At 41.4% G+C, this 22921-nt stretch overlaps 1 protein-coding gene across 1 annotated transcript; it reads right to left on the bottom strand.

The window, feature by feature from the left end:
* Window positions 1-5013: 5013 nt before the first annotated feature.
* LOC308385125 (zinc finger protein 385D-like) lies at window positions 5014-21807 on the bottom strand. Its single transcript, XM_080863899.1, has 8 exons — window positions 21684-21807; window positions 19432-19547; window positions 10661-10768; window positions 9963-10125; window positions 8241-8489; window positions 7973-8154; window positions 6130-6231; window positions 5014-5787 (listed from the first exon to the last, which is right to left on the bottom strand). The coding sequence occupies exons 1-8, from the start codon at window positions 21691-21693 to the stop codon at window positions 5545-5547; spliced, it is 1173 nt and encodes a 390-aa protein (XP_080720025.1). The 5' UTR covers window positions 21694-21807; the 3' UTR covers window positions 5014-5544.
* Between the last annotated feature and the right edge of the window lie 1114 nt (window positions 21808-22921).

Here is a 22921-nt window from a genome sequence, read left to right as displayed (position 1 = left end):
GAGAACTTCGACTGCTGATTGGTAAGAATTTCAGACGACGTCACTTCCTCCGCATGAAACGGTCGTCCGCTAGATGGCGCTAATGTATAATAGAAAACAAACCGCGTTTCCTCGCAGAGGAGACGTAATTTATTTAGTATTCATTATTCGTCTGCATATTCTGCTCCATTGAGACTAAACAGGAGACTACGGCACACAAGTACAATTATCTAATTATAATCCCTGCCGCTTCAAGCTGTCCCTTTTCACCCATATCATCCCTGTCAGCTGGAAACAAAGCAAAGAAAAAAAAACATCCACAACTGGGAAATAGAGCCATAGTAAACGTCTGTTTTTTCACAAGTAGGAATTAGATTAAGACCCATTAAGGATCAGGCTCATTCAACCAAAATGAGCATTTATAGCCTAATTGACTGCTGAAGATAAGAGCATTCAGAGCTCAGTAGAGTGCTCAGCTGCATGTGGATGGAGCTGATAACTGTGTTCATCCTAAACCCTCTGGCAAGCAGTGTTTGAGTCATATTATTTTGAGTTTTTCCTGAAACTGCGGTGGCTTTTTCAGTGTACGATTGTACAGCAGCTAAGAAAGACAGTCAATGATTAGATCAATGTATTTTTTTTATTGAGCTAGCAGGTCTTTTGACAGTCTCTTCCAGTATACAGACTCCTGTCTTCTTCTCTGTGACATGAGGCCCATAATAAGTGCATACCTTTATGCACACTGTCTCTCTCTCACACACACATGCACACATAGAGATCTGCCTCTCTCACAGTCACCCTGCACCCATAAGTACCCATCATTAACCCAGGTTTTGCTCAATAAATGTTCCATAAATACTGGATTACTTGGTATTACATAGTCATGAGCTGATTTAATTTTCCAAGCCACACAGGGGATGTCTTGCTTGGCATGGGATGGGGAGGAAACCTGGACCTTTCTGGCATTGCACTGCAGCTAATTCATTTGGACCTTCTGCAAGTGAGGAGGATGCCAGCCAAGCAAACCGAGACTAGAGCGAAGGTTTGGTAAGGTTTGGGTGTTGTCACTGTCACCCACTAAAAAAAATGACTTCAGAAAAGTTGGCTCAGCTGTAAACAGGCACCTGATATTGGACAAGACCATGGATCATTAACAGTCCTCCGTTTAGCTGACCTTTCTCACAAATGTTTGGTTCTTTGTGAATTCTAAGCGGGATTATTTCAACATTACCTGCATGAGGACATGTAGCAATCAAGTTTAATTACAAACAAAATAAATTACACTTATTTTGAAAGAATGTAGCTGATGCCATTTTAGTGTTGGGGTGGAACTGAGTGAGTGTGTGTAAGCCTTACAGTCCTGTGGTGACTCATTGGTGTTTACTTAAAAGGTGTATTATTCTTGCTAAAAGAAAGCAAATGTTACAGCTGTTGCCTCACAGCAGGGGAAATACTGAGTGGTGTTTGTGCGTGTGTGTGTTTTTTTAGAGAGTCTGACTGCATTAAAGAGCAAAAGAAAAAGAGAGAGAAACGTATAAAGTCAGACGGATAGACAGCCAGAGGGACTCCGCGGGTTTTAGCTCAGCTTGCTTTAATTGGACAAATCCATCACACAGTCTTTTCATGCAGCTCCTCGCTACCCGCATGTCAGCTGCCTGGAGAGAAACTTATTATCACAGGTAGAGGAAAAGGGATAGGAGGAAGTGATTAAAATAAAAATAGAGTGAGTGCTGTGGCTGACTGTGAAATTAGGGTACAATAAAGATAATAAAAAGCAAGACGAGACATCAACACACACGAATAGGTTGCCTTTTTTAATATAACAGTAGCCAGTAGGAGTCTGTCAACCTTTTGTGACGTAATACGGTTATAAAGAGATCATAAACTCATCTCTGTCCACTCAGATCTCTAGCTCCTACATCCGTGTCCAGACATCCTGACTGGCCAATGAAACCATCATCTGCCTTTCTACCAGATGAAAAGTATTAACTCTAATCTGTGAGCTCGCCTCTACTGGGGCCAAAAATACAAAGTCCCATTTTTTAATATGGAAAATGTGCTTATGGTGCCATAATCACAATTTATGGTAATGAAATCATAACATAGGTTGTGTAATCAAAGCCTAAAATTAAACTTTGTAGAGGTTGTTTTATAGGCCTCAGACTGATCCGATACTGGTGGAGTAGGTGGCCTCTTTCTTTCTTTCTTTCTTTCTTTCTTTCTTTCTTTCTTTCTTTCTTTCTTTCTTTCTTTCTTTCTTTCTTTCTTTCTTTCTTTCTTTCTTTCTTTCTTTCTTTCTTTCAGCAATGCAGAAGGATTCCAGCAGTTTTCCTTCTATGGATGCAAAACCAGCTGCTGCACTACTAACAAACATAACTGCAGCAGCACTCCTTCACACTCACATCCCATTGAACACAGACGACAGCAGGACCGGGCCCCAGACACACAATCAGCTCTCAGTGGGTTGCACCTTGGCCATTATGCCTTACAGCCTGCTCTTGAACACCCTGCCGAGACATTAACTTCACAGCCAACATCCGTTCCCTTTACTGATCTGCTGCGCCATGCCATACTGCTGCACTGCCTCCACAGGACCGGAAAGCCTTGCAGGGACCTAACATATCCTGTCTGGGGCTGCAACAGCCACAGATGCATCTTAAGCAAGAGGCCAAATTGAAGGCTTTGTCTGAACTTTTAACTTGTGCTCACTAGATTGCCATGGAGGTATGCTGACCCAGACAGATGGTGCTTATGCTGCAGCGCCCTCTCAGCCTGCTCACCTTTTGTCTGCCCACTCGAGCTGGAGAGACATTGCTCCCACAGGGCAGCTTGCAAAGGTCTTGTGGTGTAGGAGTGCCAGCCTTTAGATGTGCAATACTTTGACTGGATTTAAAGCCCACAGATTGCTGTTAACCACCTGGTCAAATACCATGAGGTCTCTGAACAGGCCTGTCGTAATTCTTTTTTTTATAATAGGTGAAAAAAAGAAAATTCAGATCCCTGAAAATGCCATGTTCAAGTGGGCCAGTCATATCTGTAGTGTTACAGGGTCAGTCTTTTAAATAATGTGATCAGTGTGTGTGTAAGTATTCCCTGCAACACCCCTAAATCTCTTGTTTTACTCTTGGCACTACATGATGTCATAGAGAAGGGCTGCTAACTAACCCTCTGAGTAGAGAGACCACACTCACCTGCTGTTTAAATCTTCTGACTGAGAGGGGCAGCCAATCAATTAAAACTGTGGCCTTAAAGTAATAAGAACTTAAAAAGTTTTGTTTGACATAGCAGGTGAATGAGGTGTGTGCATCCAGAGCTTTTACAACACAAATCAGGATTTTTTATTTTTTATTTTTTTTGATCAAAGTTTCTCTGGTTGAATGCAAGAATTGAAATACGGCGCTAGAAACGAGAACAACAGGTCCACTTTCATGTAGACTGTGCGGTTGGTTTTGTTACACAAATAAATCCTTGTGTCTCTAAACTTCACCAATTAGCCCATTTGTTGGTCTCAGTTGTTTAATGAGTTGCAAAAGCTCAAGCGTCAAAACTGCACTTTGTTTAATAGGTGTTGTGTGCAAGGTGTGTTTTTGTTGCCAAGTGAGACATTTCCCTTCACAGAGTCCTGATAAACATCCACGATAACCCCATAAAATGGTGAATTGTGTGATGGAGACACAACTATACTGGCACCTCCATACAGAGATGAGAGTAGGATTGGTCTTCTTCTATGATTCAAAGGCTATGAAGCAAATCAGTGAATTTACCAAGGTATGCTTCTCTTCTTTCAACAAACTCTGGTCTAATACAATAATAAGAAAAACGTAAGTATTTTAAGCTTGAATGGTGATTCCTGTCACTCATACTCATTGTATACACAACCTCCTTTGTTCTTACTTATTTGAACTGAGTTGAAATGTGTCAAAAGGTTGCGTTCACACGCCAAGAGCTTATTATAGCCTTTTTATGAACGTGAACAGCAAGCAGCCTTCACATGGCATGCATAGCTCTGCATTGTACTTTTGTAGTCGTTCCAGGTAGCACAGAATAAAAAATTCCCTGGATGCCAAGTCAGGCTTTTGTACTGTTGACATATGTTTATGTGTGCACGTGCACCTGCCAGAAAGCTGGTGGAGAACATAGACGTGAACATGTGAGATAACCAAAGAAAGATGGCAAAAGGTGAAGGAGAAAAGGCGGTGAAGGCTGGCCAGGGAGTGAGCCAGGCAGTTAGGGGGCCAGTGGAGGTCTGAATTCCAATAGCGTGTGGAGAATTGAGCATCCCCCACACAGATGTTCACAGTCATCACCCAGGCAATTTATAATAATATTAACTGCCGTGACAATGGGAAGAGTCAGGAGGCAGTGACATATTGGATGATAACTCTCCGAACTGGCCGGTAAGGTTATTTGCTTTGGAGCAACTGCAGGAGACAGAAGTAAAACATCTAACAAATTAATCCAGTTTGGTGTCTGATGAAAGAAAATATGACGAGGGGTACTCTTGCAGCACACACACACACACTCACTGTATCCATACTAAGTGCACCAAACTGACCATATTGCTTGCAGCTGCAGTGTAGTAAACCTTATCAGAAAGACAGACAATAACATCGGTAACATTCCTGCACTGATTTATCTCAGAGATTGAAGCTGGAGGATATGTGGAGGGGCCTTCGGAGACATCCTGCCATGGATGTGTCCTTTTTACCTGAAACAAAAAAAACCTAGGAAAAATTTTCTGTGTGCTGCCAAGTATCAAAGGAGATTAACTGAGCTTAAGTCGTAGTCAGATACTGAGATTTATGATCTGGAGAGGAGGCGACACCTGGCTGCGTCAACAATTCCGGCACATACACGGAGACACGTACACAAGGAGTTGAAATGAGAAAGTCAAATGTTTTTTGTCTTGGGTACGCTCTCATCTTTTTGATGCTTAAAATTTCCATCCGACAAAGACATGAACTTGAATCGTTATTGCACTTATTTATTTGATAAATTGCACATTTTTGGAGCATTTTCACAATAACCTCGTGAGAATGCATTAAGCCTCAGACAGAAAGAAAAGTAGGAACATTGTGCAATTGATGTGAGCGTCCCCAGGAATTTTTTATTAAATTGGAAAGTAATAATTAAGCATGCTCTGAATAGCATTCGTGTGCACGTACAAACACACACAGATATATTCATCATGGAAGTTCGCTATCCTTCATCTTTGTTTTATATATATATATATACACACACATATATATATATATATTTCGAGAGAGGGAATTTCTTTAATGCGTCAAAGATTATTAGCAAAAGTGCTACAATATAAAGCAAAAACTTGCACTTCTGTGATGAATACGTCTGTCCACGCACCCGGTAGCATTCACACACTCTCTCACATTTCAAAATACTCTGTTTTCGCCCATCTGCTACCTCAATCTGACCCACTCTGGTCCGTGACACCCATGGTGTCTGTTGGCATGTGAAGTACAAAGGGCACTGGCTTATATCACATCTTGTTCGGGCCTCATGTCTGCTTTTAGCTGTAGTTCAGAAGCAATAGAGACATCGGCCGGGTCAGTAGGGGGAAAACAGAACAGATGTGTGCGTTGTGCAGATGGGTCCGGGTGCCGGATGAAGCAGGGCCTGGGGGAGGGATTGACTGTGAAACAGGGCGGGGTTCGAGTTTGATGCAGGTGGGAGAGGGAATGGGGGCAAAGATGCCATGGCAGCAGCGGCGGCAACAGAGAGCTGACGCTGGAGGACACAAGACGCCAGAGGCTTGGTCAGATCTTGGTTCTTTTGTAAAGTCAGCCTTATCTGAGGATGAAAGACAGGCAGACAAAGTAGTATCAAGTTGATTGTTTTTCCTGGGAAATTAAACAGTTTAAAGTAGGAAAGTACAAGCTGTTCCATTTATCACCAGGCATTTTTATTAATAATCCACTCTCTGTTCCAGTGAAATCCTGCCCTTTTGTCCAACTCATCATGTCAAGGGGTTAGAATTCAGAAAATTTATTATCCTTGAGCTATTGCTGACTATTTGTTTCACTGGCAGTAGGGAGTGGAGCTTCCTGGAAGAAGCCCATGAGGATCAACTCATGTACATAAAACAAAATGATGAGGGGGTGAAAGTAAGTCAAGCAATAACATGGTACTCACTGCCTGGAAACTCTGGTGACGCTGGGTGAGGGTGTAGGGGCTGAATTTAGGCTTGGCTGGTTTACCTGCCGCTCTATCCTTGTGTCTCCTGCTGCTGATGTGCTGGAGTCGAGGAAAGAGACACGTAGATAAGCACGCAGCAAAATAAACCCACACAGACACGGGCTGCAGCAGAAAGATGGCATGGGTGAAAGAAGAAGATGATGCTTGGTAATCTGAATAATGTGAAAAAGAAATTAAAGGCAAGCAGGAATCAAAGCTCCTATTTTTGGCAATTCAGGCAGACTGTTTGTATTTTGTTGACTCTGAATTTGAGACTCCAAATATTTATGAGGGGCGGGTTAGGAAATCTTTTAAAATTTGACTGACAAGCACAAACAGATGGCTGTGGCCAACGCGCCACACAATCAGCAGCAAGCTGCTAAATATTCATGAGCACCTGGCCAAAGTTAACTTTTAAACAGTCGGCGGTGAAGACCAACGCTATGCATTCACATCACGAACAGAGATGCTAACATCATATTCAAATGCTCAGTGAAATAGCAAAGGCTTAGTAGCTTTGTGCTCTTTATCTTGAGGGATCTGTGATTTTAACTCACCTGCAGCGACAGGTGTGAGCCGTTCACACTGTGATTGAGAATAAAATTTGCATGGCCCTGAGTTTCCCGTCTTTAATGCATGATGGATAAAGTGACGATGGATCGCGGTGGCTTTGTACTTCCTGAACTCTTTGAATAGCAAATCTGTGTGACAGCTGACCTTTTAATAACTTTACATGCACAAGAGGAACTAACCAGTAAGTTAGTGCAACAGTTAGTTTTCTTATGTTACCTTCCATTGGTCACTCCCTGAGGGCAGGAACAAAACAACTACTGGCAATCAGTGTGCAATAAAATAAGGTCATTGCATGGTGTGACTGCGAAAAACAAGGGATCACTTCTTGGATAAATCTAATTAAATAAATTTGCTTTCTTCCTTAAACCATACAATTGAAGTTTTGCTTTACATTATATCATGTGATTCCTGTAATGACCACCAGACACTTGTGCATTGCAATGTGCGTTAAGATAAATATCTAATCAGCCAATCGCATGGCAGCAACTGTGTGCATTTAGGTATGCGGAGCTCAAATCATCTCAAACTGGTTTCATGGACATGACAAGAGTTGTACTCAAACAACCTCCACAGTCACCAGATCAAAATCTAAAAGCACACTTTTGGGATGTGGTAGAAAGGGAAATTAGCATCATGGATGTGTAGCTGGAAAATCTGCAGCAACTGTGCACCTGACCAAAATGCTTCCTGCAGCTTTATGAATCTATGCCATGAAGATTCAATTCAGGTCCAAACACAAAGCGAGTCTAATCTGGTACTAGCAAGGAGTACCTAGTAAAGTGAATGTATATTTCTCATCATGTGAGTAGTTTTTCATGAACCATCTCTGTTTTTTCTTTTTTAGGTAAAAGCAAATGCAGCGGAATATTAACATATATATACAAAGTTTTTTGTATTAATCATGTTGTAATAGTAATTAATTGATGTTTGTATTAAAAATCTATAAACCACCTTTCATGGTAATACATTTTTAAGATTCTATATAATGTCAAACACAGAAGTGCTTTAGCCATGATATAGATATATTACAATATATATTAGCAATAATATAGATATGTAAGTATATTACAGAAATGGGTCTATTATGGTATGTTATAATGTACACGGTATGAAGTATGTTATGAATATTCTATAACTATAAGTATGTACAGGCTGTAGTGAGTACAAGCTATGTACAGGATATGAACAGGATATAAATATGAAATAAAAAACTTATTGCACGGATCACCTGTTTGAGCTGAGTCTCAGAGTTGATGTGCACGTCGCAGATCTCACAGTGGAAAGTTTTATTCTGGAGTCCTGTCGATGACTCAGATGGTGCAGCCATCTTGCCTTTGACCCCCATCCTGGGGAAGGATTTGATGGCTCCATCGCCACTTCTGGCCTCGAGCATGGTCTTGTGCTTGGTGCCTGAGCAGATATAAAGTCAGATCAACAAAGTATAGAAACACGCTTCATGTGGGCAAAGTCTGGCCGTGGCAGCGACTGCCTCTCACCACTGTTGTGGGCCTGAAGCTGGGAGGCTGAGTTGACAGCCACCTTGCAGAGAGAGCAGTACAGAAGACGAATAGCTTTTGCTTCTTCGGTCTCCTCTCCTGGAGCTTCTGCCTCTCCATCTTTTGGTGCCTCTTTCTCTGTTGTCCTTGAAATGGGTGACAAGGAAGGGTCAGAAGGTGCTTTCACAGTTTCAGTGGAGCCACTGGTTGATGGTGCCATTTCTGAGGTAGGGTTCAGCGATGAAGGCTCTAAAACAAAGGAGGGGAAAGTAAGGTTATACTTTAATATTTGACTGTTTGGATATTCATCGTCTGGGTAGATATTCAGTTCTTAACTGTGATATTTGAATGTGCTTGCTTGAATGTGTATTTTTTTTCTGTAGACTGAAGAAATAAATGGATTTGTGGTGATTTAGTTAAGACACTGTAGCCATCTTAGCAACATAATTTCTAGATTTAGTATACATTTATCAACTTTTATGGCCAGTGAAGAATCTCAGTCTACGAGGTCTTGCTCTCCACGGCTCGCTCTCCCTCGCTCTGTGCTCTGTTCACAGAGCGGCACAGCGCAGCAGCACCTTAAAGCTTTTAAACTTACGCGTGTGGTGATTTTGTCAGACAGTGTTGGGGTATTAAATTCAGATGGGAAACTTTGAATTTTTTCTGTTGATTACTGCTGAAGCTTCAAAGCCCCCCCCCCCCCCCCCCCCCAAAAAAAAATGCATTAGGGAAAATCCTGTTGGCAAGAATGAGCACTAAGGAAGACAAACGTGAAGATTTTTCCACTTCTATGAAATTCCTGAATTCTTTATGATAAGAGAAAGATAAAAGCTCAGCAGGCTACACATGATTATGAGCTCCATCAACCTCTCTAATCACACTAATAATCAATGATTTCTCCTGAGTTTCTGCCTCGCGGCACTTAAACGGACACTTTTGTATAGAGATGATTTGACTCTGTTATCTTTTGTGGTGCCCACTTTCCCACAGAGGAGCGTGTGCAGATTTAAGGATTCACTCTCTGTTAATAACAATGATTATTAGCTCTGCCTCACTGAGTGGGTGTCTGTTTGTTACCACTGATTCCCCACTCTCTCACTAAAGTAATCTTCAGAGAGCGCTCCTGCTTCTCATCCACTTCCTCGAAACTCTTGAAATGATCATTCACCCTCTCACTTTCTCGAAAACAAACTCTCCTGTCGGCGTTGTCAAGAATATTTCTTCAACCTCTTTCTTCTTTAGCTGTGGCGAAATGCATTATTTTCAATCCTTAAACGCCCACGCATGTGCAAAAGTAGCACATCAGCACTGGCACAAATATAAACAAACGCTGGAAAGCAGTCTGTGCTTTGACACGCCGCCACACTTGCATGCCTGCAGACGCACATGTGCCCAAGGCCCTTGAGCAAACGTACACTCATACATACATAGTGGAGGAGAGCTACCCACAGATCATATTCAACGCATTTTCAATGCTCTTTTGATCTCAGGAGACCACTGAATGAGGTCAGAAAATGTAGACACGAAGAAGAAGCAGAGGATAATGCCCAACCTTTAATCACTTCACCGTGCAACCCAAAGCAGCAGGTGGTTTATCACATCAAAGAGTTAAGGTCGTGACTAGAAAAAGAAGGTCTGAGCCGTGCATTCATATGGCTAACGGTGTCATGCGCGTGATGTCTGTGCACATGTGTGCATGCATGGTTGCAGAAATGCACTCACCTCCTGATGTTGTGTCAGAGCTGGAGGGCCGTGAGCACGATGACAACAGGACTGCAGTTTCCTTGGAGACCGGTTCACAGGTCCTGATCTTTGAATCTGGGGCGTCCAGAGCTAACAGCTTTTTCGCATGCTTCGTGCCGGTATAATGGGAGGACGCCTGAGCCTTGATGCCCAACAGCAAAAGAAAAAAAAAAGCTTTTGCTTCATGCAGTAAAGTGGCTATCTTTACTTTACACAACAATGCATGACTTGAATATGAATGGAAAAACTGCAGAAAGCTATCATTCTCTGACTTGCTTACTTTTGCCAGTGTAGTAAGTAATCAAGTGGTAAGTCGTTAAAGTAAATAAGTGCAGCACTATGTGCACTTTTTCCACATTTTTACAAAGATTTCCGTACAATACGTGACAGTACTTTGCAGTTGTTGAGTTGCTTTCTTATGAGTCATGCTATGGCACAAATAATACAAAATGATACAGAATTTTCTACCAAGATCAAATATCAGGGGAGTTCACATTTGACCCAGTAATTAAGTAAGAAAGCTTTAAACCTTCAAAACCAGTAAGACAGCCATGTGTAAGGGCAGGTCTTCTCTGTGGTTCAACTGTCATGTAAGGGTGTGTGTGAGAAAAACAAGCGCACCTTGAAAGACAAAAAACTACTGACAAAGCATGTGTTTCCCACACAGCATCGCCCACCTCAGAGTTGAATCTAAGACGACAGACGCCGCAGGAACTGGGCTTTCTTATTAAGTGTGACGTTAGCCCGAAGCCTGGGCCAATCAGAGCTTTATGTATATGATCCATCTGCAACAAGGAAAAGTGAAAAGTTATGTCTGAACTGGTTTTGGATTATGCTCTAACAGACTTGACTGAGTTAGGTAGTAAAAAGTGATCTCCTCTTTAAATGTCATGCTATCAGCAGGTAATTTTATCTTTTAGGACCTACTAAGGGTGTTGGTGCCCATAAACATAACAATATTGATGTTCACACATCTATCAGTGAAATCAACAACACAGCAAACCACGTGCTCTCTGCTGCCTCGGCTTGCCCGAGACAAATACCAACATATCATCTTGACTGACATGATGTAACGTGACTTAGAAAAGCTTTCACAGTGCCGTCTGTTTGGTCATTTCAGCTGGGATTAATTACACTGACACTGAACTGTTTTCATGGGATAGAACAGGATTCAAAATGTTTATATGAAACCTGTCACACCACTCTGCAGCATAACGCACTTGTCTGCTGCCCACAGGTTTTCTCCACATGTTCCAAATGGTCACGTGTGGTAAAGCTTTTTGCCCTTGTGGCCATAAGCACTCTGAAGAGCAAAGCCAATCCTGAAAAATTCAGTGCACTGTGTTTAACGTATTTTATTCACACCACAATATAGAAAACACATCAAATGTTAAACTGAGACATTTGGTATTTCATGAAAAATATAGCAACAGATCTCAAAACAGTTGGCACAGGAGCAAGAAAAGGCTGGAAAAGTAGGTGGTGCTAAAATGAAACAGCTGGAGGAACTTTTTGCTAGTAATTGGGTTAACTGGCAATAAGGCAGTAACATGAGATATCTTAGTGATGCAAAGTTTCTAATCTCTAAAACTGGGCTGCGGTGCACCAACCTGCTGAAAGATGTGTCTACAAATTGAGGAGTAATTTCAGAACAGTGTTACTCAACGTAAAATTGTGAAGGGATTGAATACCACATTATCTACATTGCACAATATCATCAAAAGATTCAGAGAATCTGAAGAAATCTCTGTACAATTTCTGAAGTGGAGGGAGGATGGATGGATGGATGGATGGATGGATGGATGGATGGATGGATGGACAAAAAACCCCACAGAGGACTGTTGAACAGCAGCTACTCTCCTCAGTTCCCAGACATTTACAGACTGTTAAAATAAAAAGGGATGCTGCACAGTGGTAAAATGGCCCTGCCCTTCTTTCTGCACATCACTGTTGCAGTCCACTCAGACCACCTTGAAGCCATGTGCCACAGCCTTTGCTATCCATAACAGAGAAAACACAAAACCTTTTACAGGCACCTTTAAAACCTGCAGGGGTGAGAGTTTTACTCACACAGCCCTGTTCCAGGAAGACTTCATAACACCAAACGTGCAAATGGTCTTTCCAACTGAACAGCGAGAAACCATTACCATATTAAGAAAACTAAGTTAAATAGCTTTAAATTGCGTGCAGCATAATCATGTTTGTGTTGCCTCGTACTGCAGATCAGCTAATGAAGTTTCAGACTTTTTCACCCCCCCAGACTACTTTTATTTATGCGTGTAAGAGAGAGGCAGTAAACCTGTCCATGCCTTTGCATATATGCGTGAACACAATACCATTATCTGACCACACAACACTGTGCACTGCTGGACATTGCTGGAAACTGTAATGAGCAAAACTACTCAGTGTAATAAAACCCAACTGGCCTTTGTGGAGCAAAACAAGACTATTACCTGAGATGAAATGTAGGAGGCCATATAAGCAGCCAAAGTGGGCGGGGAGTGGGGAGTGTGGAGTGGGGGTTTTATGGAAATCTGGTTAGTGGTAAAAGTAAAAATTTATGCATTCTTATGGGTCAGCCAGCTAGTCCTCTAACCCCAGAGAACCCTCAGTATAGCACTGCAGTGGAGATGTACCTTGTTTCTTTAGAGCCAAACCTGAACACGTTCTTCAAAAGTGAAAAACTCAACATTGGGTGTGCGTGTCTGTGTGTGTGTGTTCTCACTACTTTTCTTTGATCATCACTCTGGGCTGCTACACTGGAATGTATCTGTGCAGTCGCAAGTCTCTTATCTCCCTGTTTCCCTGCAGCTGTTTGTCTATAGAAAACTCCAGCAACCTTACATAAAAACAAACATATATCACGTGTATCATGTGTAAAATGCAAAAAGTCGTAGAAATTTAAGAAACAAAGCAAAGGACTAAATCTGTCATGTAACGTGTGACAAACATCTTTATGTGAGAGTATTTTTGACATCTTTTTTATGTTTCTGTGAATGAGATCGAACAGTTTAACATCAGCTAACAGCCTGCTCGCTCCCTCCTTGCTCCACAGCCCCAAGGTTCCTGTATCTCCTCCTGACCTTCCATCACACGTTCCTCACTTCACCCCTCCATCTGCTTACCTCTGAACCCTCTCCCTTCGCCTGCGTCTGATCAAAGTCACCTTCCCGGCTCCCCGTGGAGTCACCCTCTTACCCTCCACTCCCACTCGGCACTACGATGGACTAGCACCTGCAGCAAAGTCAGTTTGCCCTTCTTACTCATTGCCTCTTCAGTTTTGTTTTGCACAAACACTCGCACAAATACATATATCACATGCAGAAACAAATCTGCCACTGTGAGCTCATGAAGAGAAAGGAAAGCAGTACATTCAGTGGATTGTACACTAAATAAAGGCATCACATCCACCACACAGCATCAATTATATCCAGCATATTCCCTCCAGAAACCTCCTCGCACACAGGGTGTCAGCATGTCAGACATGCTCTGCTCCAGGGAGTCAGTTATGGCTGAAACATATGGCCAAGTGAAGTAAAGCAGACTTCTAACTTTATAATGATGAATGCTCCTGGATTTACACTGTGTACCAGCATGACAGGTATGTGTGAATGTCTGACGTTAAACACCTAAAGGGAGTGAGTTCTGACGAATGAGCTGCTGCTTTTGGGCTCTTTGTCATTTCAATTATTTTATTCTTGGAAACAATATCTGGGTTTTTTTGTTTCCAAAACGAAAGAAATAAAAAGAATGCGAGCCAACCAAGCTTCTGAAGTCCAAGTTTTAAAAGCAGAGGTCCCTGAATCACGACAAGCATCCGCACACATGCCTGCAACCCTGTAGTCATGACAACGCACATGTGGGCACCAAACAAACTCCTGTGCAGAGTTTAATGGAGGCCAAAGCACACAAGTGAATGCACTGCTTACACACAAATACACACACACGAAGAACCCACACATAAAGAGACACATTTCAGAAGAAAACACAGGCCGTCAGAGTTCAGCTGCGTGCCCACTTACTTCACACCCACAGGTTCGATTCAGAGGAGCAAGACAATTCTCTGACAAAATACGTTCTAGATGATATTTTATTTTCGTTCAGCTCATTCCAAACACTCAAAAGCAACTGAAGGATATGGGGACCTCAGAGGTTTAATTTATTTAATAAAGACAGCAAAACCGAAAGAGTTCAGCGATTCACAAATGAGATTATGTCTGCATAACCCAAAGGGAGTACAGCAGGATTAGTTCAACTAAAATGACAAAAGAGAAATTAAAATGCTCTGAATTTTTTTTTTTAAAGTACATCTGAACAGATTTGAGAAGAAAAACTAAAATTAACACATAAGTATTAGAAAAAGATATCCAAACTTCATTTATAAATTATGTTAGTTTGTTTCTGCCACTGAAGAAAATTTTAGTTTGTTGTCCAAAGTCAAAATTTAAGGTTTGTACCTTCGAATTTCAACTTAACATCTCGATTTTTGTTACATTTTGAGATAGTGAGCAAGTTGAAATTTTGAGATATTCAGAAATTTAAAATTATCTCTGTATGTCAATTATTTTTTTCCCAGTGGCAGAAACAAGTTTCCATAACAAATGATAATAGATTGTAGAGGTAGCTAAAATTAAAGCTAAAATTTTCCAATCCAAAATTCCAATCCAAGCCGTGTAACGTATACGCACAATTCAGCCTCGAAAAACAGTGAAAAAAATGAAGTGACCATCAAGCAATGATGAATTGGTCATGATGTTTCTAAACAAGGAAAGTAAGAAACTAAGATTCTGGGTTCATCTAATTCTCACAAAAAGACAGCAGCAGGGAGAATTTTATGGTTTGATCCAGGAGTTGAAGCTTTACCACGACTGCTTTCGTACATATTTCAGGATCTCAGTGGGGCCATTTGAGCTCTTGTTGGCAGAGTTGGGGCAGAGTTTGAGGAAGGAGAGAAATAATTTCAGAGAATGATTGACCTGGAGCAGCATCTAGCAGTGTGTCTGTGGTATAATAGAATATTTTAATATTTCCATCTCAAATACATTCAGTACTGGTATTAATTTGAGTTATGAGCGCACATATTGCCAAATGCAGTGATTGGTCAGATTTGGAAAAATAAATGCTACAAAACATCCAGTGAAATTACATGGTCGGTAGGGTTGCCAACCGTCCCTTAAACGGGCGATCGTGGCTCAAGAGTTAGGAGTTCGCCTTGTAATCGGAAGGTTGCCGGTTCGAGCCCCGGCTCGGACAGTCTCGGTCGTTGTGTCCTTGGGCAAGACACTTCACCCGTTGCCTACTGGTGGTGGTCAGAGGGCCCGGTGGCGCCAGTGTCCGGCAGCCTCGCCTCTGTCAGTGCGCCCCAGGGTGGCTGTGGCTACAATGTAGCTGCCATCACCAGTGTGTGAATGTGTGTGTGAATGGGTGGATGACTGGATGTGTAAAGCGCTTTGGGGTCCTTAGGGACTAGTAAAGCGCTATATAAATACAGGCCATTTACCATTTAAAAAACGGAATCGTCCCGTATTTAGAAACAAAAGTACACGTCCCGTATTGAGCTAATAAGGGACGCACTTTGTCCCGTAATACAGTGAGAATCAAAAGTAGTCTATAAATGTTTATGGAATTAACACTTTGTTTGAAAACATAATTCCCAGCCCCTCTCCTGCTTTGTGACCAATGAGCTGACACCACACTTATGACAATTCGAGTATAACAATTCAGATTACCGCTCATCTCATTGGTCGAGGAAAGGTCGCTTACAGAGAAAATACCGGAAGACAACAGATGACCACAACAAGAAGCATGGCCAACAGGGAAACAAACGCCGACACTGCGGTGCAAGTCTCGGATGACAGTACACCTAAAGCTGGGCAGACACTGTGCGATTTTTTCAGTCGCGTTATTCAGCTCCTGCTCAAACTGCACGATTGACTCGCAGGGGTTAGAAGTTCGTATGTCACGATGTACTCTCACACTATACCGCCCGATGCTCTGATGCGACCTGAGTGCGCACACTGTGCCTCCATAACATGAAGGTTATAACAGAAAATCTGTCGCTCGCCCTCTCTGTCTTTCACTCACACAGACACGCACACCACCACCATCAACTTTGCTAAATTGCTAATGAAAAACATTGATCAGGCAGCTGTGACTGAGCAGCAGTGTCGATCCAACTATTTTCACGGTTGTTGTGGTCGTGATCATTTTGTGATGCCACATCGAAAAGGCTCGGATGAGCTTTCCAAAGTTCTCCAAGTTGTGCCTCCGTCGCTTGTGTCCAGATCACACGCTGCACAGCCGTGCTGCTCCATCTTTTACACCAACGTTTACGTGTTTGCGCGTGAGCAGTGAGCCCCTGTGGTGACACCCTCACGAGCGATTGATGATCGGGAGCTGGTCGTGAGGTGTTAATCACTTCTCGTTACCCCAGGTATACTACACGATGCACGATGAAGATCACTCAAAAATCGTCTCAAAATGGGCCTAAAACCGCACAGTGTGAGCCCAGCGTTAGAGCAGCAATGTTTGTTCCCCTCAGAGAAAGGGAAGAATGGGAAAAGGAAAACACCTGGCTGGAAAACGTTAATATGGGCATGTGCAATGAATATCAGCGCTATGTGGCCAGAAGTGTGATAATATAACTTATTTTGTGTAATAAACAACTGCAAGGATAGATGATTACAACAAATTGATGACTAATACATAAAAGTAATACATAGATGAATAATGATGATGAGTTATGATGCGTAATCATGGGAACAAGCAGGTTTACAAACAGGAGCAGCTGATTAGCATTAGAAAAGCTGAAATAATACCTCAAAATAATACCTCGAAATAATTTCCCCCAGGGATCAATAAAGTATTCTGATTCTGATTCTGATTCTGAACTGAAGCCAATTGTACTAAATGCACTAAATGTGCACTGTTACAAGAATATTTTTCTTTCTATTGTTTTCTATTATTTTAAGTTAAGCAGGACAGAGTTCTTTTAAAGAAAGATTTACTTATATTCTCAAAAGTTAAGCATGACAGGCTTCTGTTTAAGAAAGAGACCTGTTTTACTGTGTTAATGTTGTCATTTTGAGCTAAAAATAAATGGCTAAATGATCATTTGTTTCACATGTGTTCATATCACAAAGAATACACATCTACTTAAATCAAATTCAAGTCAAATGGTTAAAAAAATAATTTCACACACAAAAAAAGAGCTAGAAAATTCACCACACTGGGAAGGGTGAAGACAACTGGGTCGCCCGGCCCTGGCCACGAGGTGTCCCTTATTTATTTTTCAGGGAGTTGGCAACCCTAATGGTCGGTGTGAATGGTTACATTAAGAATAGATGAGTCTGAAAAATATTTCTAACGAACAAAACATTTGTTTAAAGGACCTCACTCTGGAAACTGTTAGCGCACAATATGGATGAACTATTGAAGCTACTAGCTACTAACTACAGTCCCTCAACTTCTACTCTCTTTTAATGTTTCTAGTAACTTAACAGTATAGATTAAAAAATGCATAACATAATAAACTGTTAGTGGAATAAACAAAATGAAAAGTTAAACAGTTGAGGAGCTAGCTAACATTATGAATCAAAAGTTATCAATTATAAGCTAAAAAAATAGCTAAACAGTTGAAATTATAAGCGAAACAAGGATGAAGAAACAAGCAAGAGTTTTGTCAAAACATCACTAAGCACTATTAATATCTGTTAAATAGATTAGCGATTAAAAACATTGGCTGCCAGTTATGACTGAACTGTTGACATAATGGCAAGCTAATTAGCTAATGTAAATGCTAAAATGTAATGAGAAGCTAATATTTTAACCACATATCAAATTCTCTTATCATCAGTGAGGGCATTCACTGCTTTCCTCGTCATTTCTGACAGTAAAATTACTATATGTGGGTTTTTGACACTGTCACTATTTTCTTTAACTTTACAGAGATAATGATTAGCAATTAACTGAGATAATAGCCTGTAGCTAATTGCAGATTTCAAGTTTACAGAGGTGGCAAAGAGGGCTTTTAGTGTGGAGATATGCTGGATTTTAAGTTTTTAGCCAATACTCTTTCTCTAACCTTGTTTTCCAAAAAAGGAGTTAAATCTCCAACATTACTCATTCAGCATTAAGAGTAGTGAACAATGTAGCGCTCAGTCACTTTTTACAGGTGTTACACTATTTCTGTGGCTGCCAACTGGGAGATGTGTTGAACATGGGGTAAAATCAAAGAAATGACAGAAAGAGACAAACAGGGAAAAGACAGCAGGGAGAGTATGAGTGAGATATTTAAAAACATTTTTCTGTCCGTGCTATATTAAGGTCACCCAGCAATAGCAACAAATATTGTAATATTAAGTTTCTTATTATGTGCCTTACATTTAGTAGTGAACAGAGGAGTTCAAAGGAAGGTGAAGTGGATCTGAAAGCTGCAAAAGGGAGAAAAAGCGCACAAGAGGATGAGCGAGAGGAAAGATGACAGCAGGGGACAAAGTGGAAAATACATATGAAGAGAGAGCTGAAGTGAAGAGGGCATTGGAGCACAAGCAACACAGAAAGTGGAAGGGGTGGATGAAAGCGAGGTGAAATGGGAGGCAAGAGGGCCGAGACCTAGAGCAGTGTCTCCCTGGGTGGCAGATGGGCTTTTTGACAAAGAGACGGACGCTACACACAATCCCTCACACATGCAAAATAACTGCTACACTGTGAGAGGCCACAAAAGGCAGACAAATACACTCTTTTTGAACCCTCACGTGTCTCTTCTGAGACATCTTCTAAACATCTGACAGCATATCATGGGAAAGAAGAGTAAAGACGAGGGAGGAACAAAAGCACAATTGTCAGCTCTGCTTCCGAGCAGTTATTTGGTCAGACTCAATGGAGTTATGAGCATACTCTTATAGACACAGCCAAGGCATTTAACACCTTGGATTATACGAAGAGATATCACACGATTTCCGTGTAAACCATACATCAACCCTCAGCCTGACACATCTACAGTCCTCTGGGCTTAGACTTGGCCTGCCTTGGTTCTCTCCACCTTCACCTTTCACAAACACCGGGGCAGACAGCTCTAAGAAAAGCTCTGCAGGAGGAATACCAAGGATTCAGCTCCACACCCCCCAGGTTGTGTGGAAATGTCACAGCTCTCTGCATTAGGGATGATATATTTGGAAAGGTGTAGGCAGCGTGCTCATACATCTGTGCATTGAAATTTTACTTCATGCAGGCAGACTATTCCACGAAATTAACTCCTCCGCTTGAGGCAAAACATTGGTATGGTAAAATGAACAATTTTGCTTTTGATAATAATAATAATAATAATAATAATAATAATAATAATAATAATAATAATAATAATAATAATAATAATAATAAAAGGCATGAGAGTGCAGGTGGTGAGAGCTTTGTTGCCATGACAGCTACGATGACTGACAGTACTCACGTCAGTGAATCCAGGCAACAGGTGGAGGGGGAGGAGGGCTTTCGGGTCAGGAGAGGGCTGGGTCCTGCCCAGCGTGGGACGAGCCAGCGGCGGCAGAGTGCTGTGGCACACATTACCTGAGAGACATCACAGGAGGAAGGAGACAGGCAGATAGATAAACATATGGAGCAATGACTCGATGGTGATGAGGTGGTACCTTTGAGATGATGATGATGATGATGATAAAAGCTAATAGACCAGAGCGAACCATTCTGTGCTCAAAAACTTCTCTGGTTGCAGTGTTTTGATACATTTTTTATGCTTTCTTACATCTTTGTCTTGTCTTATTTGAATTTAAACCTTATTACATAAAATGCTTTTCATCATTTGTGTTAATGTTTTCAATTCAAATAAGATGTTGAGCCAATTTGAGTGCATTTGGGATCAGTCCAGCTATATTGTAGCCCAAAACATGAAATTTGCTTTCATGGGCTTTCTAACTGGAAAAAATATACCAATATTTGATCCTAGTGGTCTTCTCTCACTCACAGATCCTGGAAATTACTTAAATAGGCACAGCTTCTGTCTGAACAGCTATAAATCATCTTATGTTGCTTTGAAACACCCACTTTGCTGTAAACTGTAATCAAGTACAACTTCCTAAGTTCTTAGAGTGGCTCAGTGGTCAGTATCTCCATTCTAGCAACAGCAGATGGCCACCCGTCCCTGAACCTGGTTCTGCCGGAGGTTTCTTCCTGTTAAAAGGGAGTTTTTCCTTCCCACTGTTACCAAGTGCTTGCTCACAGAGGGTGGTCTGATTGCTGGAGTTTTCTCTGTATTATGGTTGGGTCCTGACAATGAAATGTGCTTTGAGGCAACTGTTGTTGTGATTTAGTGCTAGATTGAATTGAAATGGATGTCAAAGTGTCCTTGTGTAAGATACTGAACCCTTGTACATGTTTTGTTTTTGTCATCCATAAGTGAAAAATTTAGCTCATTTAGCTCAAATTTTCAAGAACTAACCATCTGAAGAAAAGAACTCAAAACTGAGAAACTAACTTTATCTAACTTATTCAAAATTTTGAGATACTTGCCTTAAATTTGGGTAGCAAAAAGAAATTTAAAAAGAGAGAGAGAGAGAAAACTGCAGAATTTGAGTAAAACTGTACTTTTCATACTTTTCTTCTTTGACTAAATAAAGGCTATGCAGGATTCTTCTACCTCTTGCTGGGGGGATGCATTGTATGCTGTAATTATGCTGGGTACAAATGCGGCCTATTATTTTCTTGACAACCTTCCCAGTTTCATTTTTCTTTGTCATTGGTTTTTTTTTTTTTTTGTTTTTTTTTTTTTTGTTTTTTTGCTTTTAAAATTATTTACTCAAATAAATCATTTTAGAGGGTTTTTTTTTTACACATACGAGCAAGCAATCAGCCCTTTCAAAACACTTTTTGGTGACGGGGGGGGGGGGGGGGGGGGGGGGGGTCTAATCAAAAACAAACTCAAATATATGCCAAGCACGTACATAAGTGCACATGCAACCTGAAAAACAGTGCACGAGTATGTTGAGGCCATGGCTGATAAGGGTCTTGTTTGTTGTGCTGAGTGATTATAGAGCCTTATTTTCTATAGTTTGCATGTTCTCTCAGCTTGATTACAGTTTGATTTAGGACCGTGTGTAATCATCGCAATCACAATCATAACACACCCATCCGCTCTGCCATTACTCTGATTAACTGACTAAAGTCTTGTAGGGTGCACGTGTGAGTGCGCGCACGCAACGTTGCGCGATTGATCTGATTTGCTTTTGGGATGGATTACTTTAAAGAAGTTATTATGCCTTTGAGAAACACGTGACAGACTGCAGTCTGTTAAGAGCAGCGGAGTGACAATCAATAACTTGCAGGCAACGATCAAAAGCAATCAAACAGCCCAATCGTGAAACCCGTTTAAAATGCAAGTTATGAAATCTAAGAAACGCAGTAAAGTAGCTTCTGTCTTCTCTCAGCATGCTGTTACTATATTTTTGCATCTCTTTTATGCATAGACTAATATTTTCGATACTTATTTTTGCGTAAACGGACTTTAAAGTCAAAAACACCGTGATATAACCTGTGCGCTGAGTCCCTCTGTCTATACCGCTGTGCAGGTGACTGACTTCACGAAGCTCACGTCCAATCCAACATAGCAACAGGTGACTCCGCTTATTACCAGCCTATTAAAAAACTAATGTAAAACAACAATAATAATAATAAAAAGCTTCGTTTACATACCAAAATACATTGCGGCACCAAGTGAGATCCGATTGTTCAGTGTGTGATAAAAGTGTCTTTCATCTCCGAGCAGAGATGAGGCTTCGTGTCTTCTGCTCCAGTCTCTCTCCCTCTCTCTCCTTCTTTCCTGCGGCGCCGATGCTGCTCCTTCCCATCTGGATTCCCTCCTCCTCCTCCTCCTCCTCAACTACTCACCCCTCCTCCTCATCTTTACACAATCCGTGTAGAAATCTGTCCGTGTATCTACATCTCCCAGAAGTCTGGTTTTAATTTGGCAAATACCCGGAAATTACCTTAATTGGTACACATTACCACCCAGGATTTGTGTAACCCCCACATACACCACTGCACCCTCAGTGCCAGCATCCACAAACCAACAGGCACATTTTTAACTCGTTGGAACAACAGAAATTATTTAGGTTTAATTTGAACTTCTAGTTGACACATCCACAATAAAAGTGCATGGGAAAGGTGCGCACGGGAAAGGAAAGGAGAGACCTGTGTTCCACTTATTGCTTTGGTAAGTGCTTTCCCATCCTCCTTTTCCTCTCGGGCCTATGGTATTTTTAGATGCATCCTTTCGCTCCATGGAGAGGAAACTGCACACGGACACATACAGTAGGTGAAAACATCACAGTCTGCCACACATACGTGCAAGCACACTTTAATGTGAGCTTGCAAATTCTATAATCATTCATCCTTAAAAAGAACATGGATCGCTCCTGTCTGTCTTTCTGACTTGCATGCACCCGCAAATGCTTAGAGAGCTCAGATGTACTGTATCTTTTGGCAGACTGACTTTCTTGTCCTCGAGCCCAAACATGTTTTCTCCCTGTGCCAATAAAGTGGACAACAACATGTGTTTTCCCACAATCCAAAAACTCTAGGGAGACTTATCTCAGAAAGGCTGTCAGTTCAACAAGTGCTGTCCTGAAACTACACACACACACACACACACACAGAGAGAGAGAGAGAGAGAGAGAGAGAGAGAGAGAGACTTTGTGTGCTCACAGGCTATTTTAATTGGTAATAAACAGACAGGCACACACAAATGTGTGATTAACAAGTGAAGCAAAAAGAAGCCACACAAACCAGGCATTAAGTGAACATAAATAATACAAAAGCGTGGCACGCAACAGGCCTCACTCGGAGTCATTCAGTAGTGTTTATTCAGTGGAACAAAATAGTGTGTGATGTGCTTGTTCGCAAATAAATGCGGTGTCTTTACACTCAGGGCG

Source organism: Rhamphochromis sp. 'chilingali', assembly GCF_963969265.1.
Source record: "Rhamphochromis sp. 'chilingali' genome assembly, chromosome: 17".
In the NCBI taxonomy this organism is placed as follows: Eukaryota; Metazoa; Chordata; class Actinopteri; order Cichliformes; family Cichlidae; genus Rhamphochromis; species Rhamphochromis sp. 'chilingali'.
This window is presented reverse-complemented; position numbering and strand designations above follow the sequence as displayed.